The sequence below is a fragment of the Priapulus caudatus genome, unplaced genomic scaffold (genome assembly GCF_000485595.1).
Source record: "Priapulus caudatus unplaced genomic scaffold, Priapulus_caudatus-5.0.1 Scaffold1962, whole genome shotgun sequence".
NCBI classification, from domain to species: domain Eukaryota; kingdom Metazoa; phylum Priapulida; class Priapulimorpha; order Priapulimorphida; family Priapulidae; genus Priapulus; species Priapulus caudatus.
Window position 1 is genome coordinate 28,237 of NW_014579023.1, and position 9,503 is coordinate 37,739.

The window sequence follows — 9,503 nt, forward strand, 5'->3', positions numbered from 1 at the left end:
GAGAGATAGACCGAGAATGAGAAAGAGAGTTGAGAGAGAGAGAGAGAGAGAGAGAGAGAGATAGACCGAGAATGAGAAAGAGAGTTGAGAGAGAGAGAGAGAGAGAAAGACAGTGAGAGGAAATGTAAGTACACAGTGTGTTAACTTTTACATAAGATGTCCGATAAGGTGGGTACTTCTTCATGAGAACTCATGGCCGACATACACATCCATGGCTTGTCTGTGAGCTTGTAGAGAGAATAAAACATTTATAGCTTGTAGCTTGTATGTAGCTTGCAGGGTTAGAAATTAACTTTTGAACAAGGGAGTCCAACGGACTCCCTGCCCTCAAAATGAGGGAGCCCGTAGCAAAATAAGGGAGTCCGCAGTCTGAAGTTCAAAACTAAAGCAGAACAACAATAACGCGTGTGCGTATTTTGAAGATTCATGCGATGCACGTCTGCCAAATTTTCTTTGGACATTTGCTGAAAAAAATACGGTAATTTCGTGAAGCCATACTCTGGAATGAACTTGTTAGTATAGCAGAATTTAGTATTGTTAGTATGCACACGGACTCCTGCATATGTCAAATCAGGGAGTCCGACAGTAAATCAGGGAGCATTTGACTCCGGACTCGCTTTAATTTCGCACCCTGAGCTTGTAATGTATGTAATCTATGTAATGTATATAACTTGTATGTAGTAGCTCGTAGTTTGTGTTCCTTAGCCGCGCGCTTGTCTGTGAGTTAGTAGAGAGAATCAAACATGTGCAGCTTGTATCATGTAGCTTGTAGTTGGTGTTCCTTAGCCGCGCGTGCTTGTCTGTGAGTTAGTAGAGAGAATCAAACATCTGCAGCTTGTATCATGTAGCTTGTAGTTGGTGTTCCTTAGCCGCGCGCGCGTCAGACTGAACCTGGTGCTGTATCGGCACTGGTCGCTGTTCGAGAGCATGCGTCACTCCCGCTTCGTCTCCTGCGCGTTCAAGGTGTGGACGAACAAGGGCGTGAAGAGACTCATGGAGTTCCTAGCTGACATGGGGTGAGTGCAGGTGCTGGGTGGGGGGGTGGAGGGTGAGTGAAGGGTGCTGGGTGGTGGAAGGTAGGAAGAGGTGGTGGGCAGGAGGAGGTGACGGGGAGGGTGAGTGAAGGGTGCAAGAGGGGAGGCTGCCGCTGGATCTTGGGTCGGGACACGGTAGGACTGTGTCGATTGTTCACGCACCGTGTTTTTTCTCGCGTCGCAGGATGCCTCTGGTGCAGGTGAAGCAGAAGTTCGGCTCGATGGACGTCCAGTTCAAGTCCCACGTCAAGGACTGGATCGAGGACAGAGCCGAGAAGTACCAGTAAGTTGAATCGGACACGCGCTAAAAGCTCGGACAAAACCCTGATATATTTCGCGATATATAATATAATATAGAAATTATAGAAATATATTTCGATCTGCAAAAATTGTAAGGTTCGCTGCAAATTTGCACTAAATCTTCTGCGCTCATATCAGTGGGGGCAGCTTTTCATTCCCTCGGCTTTCCTCGTCTATGCGTAATTTATAGCGCCCACCATGAACTGTACAGTCCACGCTCGTGCTATGTAGTCCACGTGTGACGCAGAGCGTTTGCGCGCCGTCGCCACGGCCGATGATTCACCCGGCGTTCGTTGTGCCTCCTCGTTGCAGTCTGCAGCGTATCGTGTTCGGATCGTTCCACACGCAGTACGGCTACAGGAACAAGTATTGCGCCAGCGACGTTGTCTACGCCGTCACCGCACTGCTGGAGGCCAGTGTGAGTATCACACACACACACACACACACACGCTGCATCGCCACGCACGTACATGGTTCTGTTAGGCAGGGTGCTAGGCCTAAGATTACATATTGCTTGTTTCCCCTTTAGCGACCGACTTGCCAAAACGCCGCTACTCGACACATTTTATTGGCCGATTAAAACAAAACAAAACAAAAAATTTTCGCCAAAAAAAAAAATCAAATTCGTTCCGCAAACACATATACACAAAACAGAATATACAATATTCATACACACATCTTGTCAAAACAAAATAAAAAAGATTTTTCACCTACCTACCTACTCGGTACCCTGAGAGACGAGTAGGTAAAGGGGAAACAAACAATTTTTTAAGGGTGGCCCTACTATACACACACTACAAGTCTTGTCCTAACCCTCTCATTAACCGGTCGTGCGATCACAGGGTCAGGACAAGACTTCCAGTGTCTGTAATAGTATAGTATAGTAGAGTAGAGTAGAGTATAGTATAGTATAGTATAGTATGGTATGGTTTGTGTGTTTGCAGGGTAAGGACAAGACTGCGTCGGACAGGTTTCTCGAAGCGCTCGACTGTCTCTCCCGCGTCAACGTCTCGCTGCTGGAGCGGGGCGTGGAAGCTGCGAAGTTGCTCATGCAGGCCATCCTCTCCACCGTGCATGGCTTCATCGACATGCACCAGCTCATCTCCGCCGGACCCTTCCTTTACGGATTCATACAGCAGGTAAAGGGTTAAGCTTCCTCTACGGATTCATACAGCAGGTAAACAGTTAAGCTTCCTCTACGGCTTCGTACAGCAGATAAAGAGTTAAGCTTCCTCTATGGCCTCGTACAGCAGGTAAAGAGTTAAGCTTCTTCTATGGCTTCACACAGCAGGTAAAGAGTTAAGCTTGTAGAGAGGTTTACCAGCTCAGCTGTCGCCTCGACTTCGAAGCTAAACTCTGTGTGTATCCCCGGTCTTTGTATAAGTTTTAGTATTTTCGTATCGTTGGCACGAGCAATATGTTGTGTCTGTCGCTGTTCGTGGGTGCGATCGTTAGTAACGTGTTGATTAGAATTATTAAAAAATTTATTTTTAAAAATAATTAATTAAATTTTAATTTTTTAATTAAAATTATTAACGAGTTGACGTGGTTTGCAGGGGACGCCGGACGCTAAGCTGTTCTCGCGACCCGTGTGTCTGCAGATGCTTGCTCGCTTCATGCTGCACGCATACGTCGTCACGGTGAGTGCCTCAGCATCCTCTCCTCAGCATCTTAGTTCATTAAGTCCATTGCTACCTCTTAGGTATAGCATATATTAAGCATATATTATTTATTATTATTATTATACCTCTTAGGTCGCCCGCCCTTAACTGATTTGTTTACCTTAATCCTAATAATCAATTATATGTCAATGAGTGTACGTATATGTATACGTATTTCAAATATGTTGATGTAAAGAATTTACAATACTAAATGTACAAAGTATAATAAAATATAAATTTAAATAATTAAGTTAAATATAATTCTTTGGAAAGGGCCAAAAATAAAAACGCTTGAAAGTTGCTTTGTATGCAATGAATGCGGTGAGCGTTCCCACACCTGCTTTCCCATCCTCGACATTCTGGGCCAGGGATAGCGGGAGATGGCAATCGTGACGCACGTGTGTGCTGCGACGTAATGTCACGCCATCTTGTTTTCATGCAGACGCGTAACAAGCGGCTGAAGAGTCTCCCCCTGGTGTTGACGGCCCCGCTGGACGAGGAGGAGGGAACGAGCATCGTCGTCGGCATGCCGCCGCACTCCGAGGAGTCGCAAAAGAAGTGAGCATCCGTCGCTGTCGGGCATTGGCCAAGGGGGATACGGGGTGGGGTGGGAGGTGGTGGTGGTGGGTGAGGTGGGGGGAGCAATGCGTTGTAGCAAATAATAGGTGGAGTTTGCTGCTTGTTTTTTGTTGCGTGTGTTTGTTGCACGTGTTTGTTGCATTTTTTCGTTGCACGTGTTTGTTGCACGTATTTGTTGTTCAAACTATCTAAGTCTCGTTGGGTGGGTTTCATACGCAAGGCAAACCATATATTTATACCGTTATCATATTTCGATGTTAGAGTTGCGTGCGTTTATTGTGTATCTTGTACGTTCAGTGATTCTCATTGCTTCTTTCTTCTCTTACTCGCTCTCTTTTTCATAACAGCTTGTTCGGTAAGGCGTTCGAGCAGGCAGCGGAGAAAACCAACTCCAGGATCTCTCAAGACTTTTTCGATTCGTCGGGTGAGTGAGCGCGTGTTTTCTGTTTAACTGTCGATCTTCGTTGACCGTGTATCACTAATCAATTATTAACGATCGTGTGTTATTGATCATCTATCATGGATCATGGCGTTGATTTTTATTGATCCGTTGATTTTGATTGTATTAATTTCTTTCAGTCATTAAAATGAAGACTGAGGACAGGAGCAAATTCTTCGACGCTCTCATTTCGCTGATGGCGTAAATTCGGGCGTGACAGGCACCCTCTGCTGGCTGCTACTGGCACAATGAGCGCCCTCTGTTGGCCACTGCAGGCACAATGAGTGCCCTCTGCTGGTCTCGCTGCGATCTCCGTTAGTCGAAGGTGTACATATTTTTCCGGGCTAATGTAACGAGGTAATGTAAAGTTTGTTGTCGTTGTGGTGTTCTTGTTGTAGGGGTAAGTGCATAGTGTGATGCGTGCAATTACTTTACATCAATGTAAGACCAGCTTGACTCCTCAGCTATCACACGATGACGAAGTTAAACACCTCCTTATATCTCCTCATATTACGCATTTAAAATGCGATGCAATTATGTATAGATTATTATTAGTAGTACTAGATATTATGTCATTGATTGCGAAATTTGTCTTGCGTGTACTGTGTGCAAACTTCTTTTTTATGGTGGATTTGTGTAAAGGAATTTTTCGTCAGATCGAGAAGGAAACAACCCGCATTTCAAGTATTGCCAATTTTCTATTGTAATTTAGTTATAGCTTAGCTATATATTATACATGTTGTCCTGAAATATAATATAAATAATATTTGATTTTTTACTCAAACGCCTCGTAAAGTTCATTTATGCACTATGTGAATAAATACCATAAACAGCGCGTCAATCAAATGCTGCCCCGTTTTCGGTCGTATCCATTTCAGCCAATAGATGGCGTAACACCACAATGTTTTCTCAGGTTCAAATTCTTTACATGCATACCATATCTGTTTAACTAACTAATAGGAAGTACCGAGCATCTGATAATTAATACAGATTCTTATAATATATCTCCACACAAAATATCAGTATGTTGGGTAGAATAATCATGTTTATACACGCTATAAAACGGTTATTATATTATTTATATACACAGTAATAAAATCTTGGCAGAGACCAGAATTTTCCAGAAGCCGTTAAGCTGTAGGGATAAACATACGGCCGTGTTTAACGTTGAGTTTTTAAACATTACTGTTTAAAGAGACGTGTGTATGGTCCGTGTGCACGGAGGGAAACCGAAATAGTTGAATATCATCACGGACTTGTCTTGTCATATATGTGACCGCCACTAAAAAAAACCTAACTAAACAACAAAATGCGATTACGTGGCAAAATGCCAAAAAAATATGTTTGGCAAGTTGAGGATCAGTCTATTCACTCACATGGAGTAACCGTAACACAAAACCTGAAGCTGACATTATCATTATCATTATCATTATATCAGAGATTTACGTTTCACAAAAGAATCCTTTACGCCATATTTTGGGTTCCGATTATAATGGTAAACAAAAAACAATTCATGTAAATTATTAAATTCATGTTAGTTTCATGGACGGGGTCCCTTATACAGAAACAGCGACGGCTTGAGCGTTATCACCGCCAGGGGGAGCTGGTGAACATCTTCAATATAATTATAGAGCTCACGAAACAACTGTTAGTTGATAATATCAGGAGTTAATAAATGTACCTTCCATTTTATATTATATTCTTCCTGTTGTAATGTCGCCCGACAAACAAACCATATTAGTATTAAACTGCACTGCAGTTCTATAATAGTATTAGCATATATATATATATATATAGGTAGGTGTGGGTGGACATACGTCGTCACTAGATCCATCAATTGCAGCTAGGTGGCGCCACTAGCATCTCATACTAGTGTCGCTAGCCCCAGGTAGGTGGCGTCCTCGCTGCTGTGGAGGGAACTCAGGCCCGTATCGTCTGAGTTGCTGTCGTTGTCATGCGACTTCCCTCCTCCTCCTCCTCCTCCGCCGACGATGACGACGCCGCCCTTCTCCTCCGGCGGCAGCCCGCCGTGCGTGCCCCCTGGCGGCAGCAAGTGGAAGCTCCGGCCCGTCTTCGTGCCGACGAGAGCGATGGCGCTATAGAGACCGTGTCGCGTCGTCGTCGCAGCCACCGCCGCGTCGACCGCCGCCTGCACCGGTGACGACGTCGCCAGCGCCTGCTGCGCGATGGAGAACGTCGCCAGGTGGCGCTCGGGGGAGCCGTCGCCCGCCAGGTGGCGTTCGGCGAGCGGCTGCGGGGAGGAGAGATCGTGGAAGGTGCGGTGGCGCGGCGGGGTGGGGCCCGGCGGGGTTCGTGCGTAGCCGGACTGGACGCGCGCGGAGCCGGCGACCGCGTGAGATCTCGCGAGATTGCCAAGAGGCTGCGTGGCCGTCATCTGCTGCTGCTGTTGTTGTTGTTGTTGTTGCTGTTGCAATGGAGGCGGCGGTACCTGCTGCTGCTGTTGTTGTTGTTGCTGCTGCATTATCATCGTCTGCTTCTGATGCTGCTGCTGCTGCTGCTGTTGCTGCTGCTGCTGCTGCTGTTGTTGTTGTTGTTGTTGTTGTTGTTGTTGTTGTTGTTGTTGTTGTTTGTTGTTGTTTGTTGTTGTTGTTGTTGTTTTGTTGCTGCTGCATTATCATCGTCTGCTTCTGATGCTGCTGCTGCTGCTGCATTATCATCGTCTGCTGCTGCTGTTGCTTGGTTACGCTCGTCTGCTGCGCACGCGCATACCAGCTCATTATCTCCTGATAGTTGTCCAGCGATTTGTTCGCACCGACGCCATTGCTGACAGGTTTCGCCGCCACCGTTGTCACCGCCTGCACAGCTCCGCTCGCTCTGCCCGTCGTGCGGCGGTCGATGACGTAGAGGGTGGCGCCCTCGTGCGGCTTCGCCGCGTCGCAGCAGCGCGCCTGCTGCAGGGAGCGCGTGCTCAGCCTCTCCTCGCCGTCTCTCCTGAAGAAACCTTCCTTTTCCTCCTCCTCGGCCCGCGCGGCTCCTCCTCCGCCGCAGCCGGAGTTTGTCTCGTACGCTGGTGGCGCCCTCTCCAGGTCGGCGAGTCGGAGGCTCCTCCTCGCGGCCGAATTGCGCGAGAAGCGACTGGCGCCACCTGGCGGCGCGTCGGCGGCGCGGCCGTTGAAGCGACCCTTGGAGGGGCCGTCGGCGTTTCCGTCGTCGTCGTCGTCATCTCTGGAGTCGTCATCGCCGTTGCACAGCACGTTGATGAGCGAGTCGCGGACAGAGGGCGCCGCCGGCGGTCTAGCCGACGACGACGACGACGACGCGTCATTCTGCGAGCGGACAGCGTGTCGGCCGTTCGCGTGCGGTCGCTCTGCTTGGGTTGTCTGCTCCTCGGCGGCGCCACCGCTGCTGCTCATCAACGCCCCGCTGCTGTCGCTGCTACTCGTGGGGGCGCCACTGTTGCTGCTGCTGCTGCTGCTGCCGCCGCTCGCGGCGCCACCGCTGCTGCTCATCAACGCCCCGCTGCTGTCGCTGCTACTCGTGGGGGCGCCACTGTTGCTACTGCCGCAGCACACGAGGGCGCCACCGCTGCTGCTGCTGCTGCAGACGGGTCCGTCTATGATGAGTTCGGTGCGGAAGACCGGCGTGTCGCCGCGCGCCGCCTCCGTCGTCTGCCGCAAGATGGCGTCCTCGCAGAGTCGCGCCAGCAGGTCGGGACTGCCGCCAGGGAGCGCCACCCGTCTCTCGCCCCCGCTGTCGTCATCACGCGGGGGCGCCACCCCTCGCGCGGCGGGGGTCTCCGTGTCGCCAGGGAACGCCACCGCTCTTTCGCTCGCTCCAGATTGCACGGCGGTGTTCTCCTCGTTCCCGCCGCCAGGGGGCGCCGCCACGACCTCTTCTTCTATCATGTCGAGGGCAGGATGGGAGACGCGATCAGCAGCAGCAGCAGCAGCAGCAGCAGCAGCAACAGCAGCGTACGTGAGACCGTTAGCGACGGACGCTTCACCGCAGACGCCGCCGCCTCGCGTCTCGCTCCCGGTCTCGGCGTCTCGCTGAGACTCCGCGGCGACGTCTCCCGTACCGTAGCCGCCGTCGTCCTCCTCGGCCGCGGCGCCGTCGGTCGTCTGCCACGCTCCGTCGTCGCCGACGTCGTCGTCATCGTCGTCGTCGTCGTCTCCCTGCAGCGCCGTCACGAGGTAGTCGTAGTAGTGGCGCTTGCGTCGCAGCTCGAACTCGTGCTCCTCCAGGTGGCGCTGCACGTCGCCCTGCTGCCGCTGCTGCGCGGCGTGCACGTGCGCCGCCTGGCGGATGCGATCGCGCACGGCGTCGGCCTCGCCGGGCGACGGCGGCGCTCCCTGGCGGCGTCGCTCGGCGGCGAGGAGGGTGGAGACGGTATTGATGGTCGCCTCGTAGTGCGTGAGGCTGACGCTCACTTCTAGCACATTCTGCAGCAGTTCGACGAACTCCGGCGCGTCGTCGCTCGCCGCCGCGGCGCGCCACCCGGGGGCGCCTCCGCCGCCGACGTCCGAGTCGCTGCTCAGGTACGTGTCCTGCACGTAGTTGCGGCCGTCCTCGCGCATGCGCGTCTGGTGCGTGCGGCTCTCGTAGAGCTCGATGTGCGCCTCGATCTCGCGCATGCGCCGTCGCTGCTCGCCGATCAGCGCCTCCTGCTGGGCGACGACGGCGCACAGTTGGTCGGCGCGCGTGACGGGAGCGTCGGCGTGTCTGCTGCTGCCGCGTGCCGACGACGTGCCGCCGCGCGCGCGCTCCACCCCCCACGCGCCGCCCGCCACCCCCGCGTGAGGCAGCGAGTGAGAGCGACGCAGCTTCGCGAAACCGTCGTGCCCGAGCGGCCTCTGGTGGCGGTAACTGCCGCGGTTGCGGTCGCCGCGCGCCGCGACGACCTCGTTGCACACGGCGACGACGCTGACGTCGTCGTCGTCGGCGACCTCGTCGGCCGTGTCGCGCGCCGAGCTGCCGACGGCGACGACCACGTCGCTGCTGCTGTCGTCGCTCAGACTCGACCCGGCGCCGTGACGCGACGTGCGCAGCTTACGGATGCTGCAGCGACGCGAACGCATCTTGCGTCGTCGTCGTCTCCGCTGCGTCGTCGTCGTTGTCGTCGTCGTCGCCGACGTGTACGTCGTCGACGTCACCTTCTTCAGCACGAAGCGCACGTTGCGTCGCTCTCCCGCCCACGCGTTCCACACTTTCAGCAGACGATCTGTTCCCGCCAGATGCTGCTCTACGTCTCGCCACTGTTCGAACAGTCCGTACGTCTGCGCGCCCGACGCAACTGCCGCTACGTCGTCGTCGTCGTCGTCGTCGTCGTCGTCTGCGCCGCTGCCGGCGTGCTTTCGTCTGAGTAGGCGACGCGTGACGTCATCGCATGTTGTGTAGCGCGTCACGCCGCTAACGTGATGTTCCTTGCCGCCGAGCCAGACAGTGATGCTGACTGGAGCGCCGACATCGCATTAGACCACGATCTGCTGAGGTAAAGAAAGGTTGCTACAGGTGAAGGTTGGTGATCTT

At 52.5% G+C, this 9,503-nt stretch overlaps 1 protein-coding gene across 1 annotated transcript in view; it reads left to right on the forward strand.

The window, feature by feature from the left end:
• The window catches only part of LOC106817985 (cell division control protein 45 homolog), a gene marked incomplete at its 5' end in the record, with an annotated part of 15,595 nt that extends 10,798 nt beyond the window's left edge, over positions 1–4,797 (forward strand). Inside the window, 8 exons of the mRNA XM_014822688.1 lie at positions 856–1,016; positions 1,219–1,317; positions 1,647–1,752; positions 2,279–2,473; positions 2,891–2,974; positions 3,438–3,553; positions 3,922–3,998; positions 4,154–4,797. Of these exons, the coding sequence (XP_014678174.1) occupies positions 856–1,016; positions 1,219–1,317; positions 1,647–1,752; positions 2,279–2,473; positions 2,891–2,974; positions 3,438–3,553; positions 3,922–3,998; positions 4,154–4,218 (903 nt within the window). The remainder of the gene's footprint in view (positions 1–855; positions 1,017–1,218; positions 1,318–1,646; positions 1,753–2,278; positions 2,474–2,890; positions 2,975–3,437; positions 3,554–3,921; positions 3,999–4,153) is intronic.
• Positions 4,798–9,503: the final 4,706 nt, after the last annotated feature.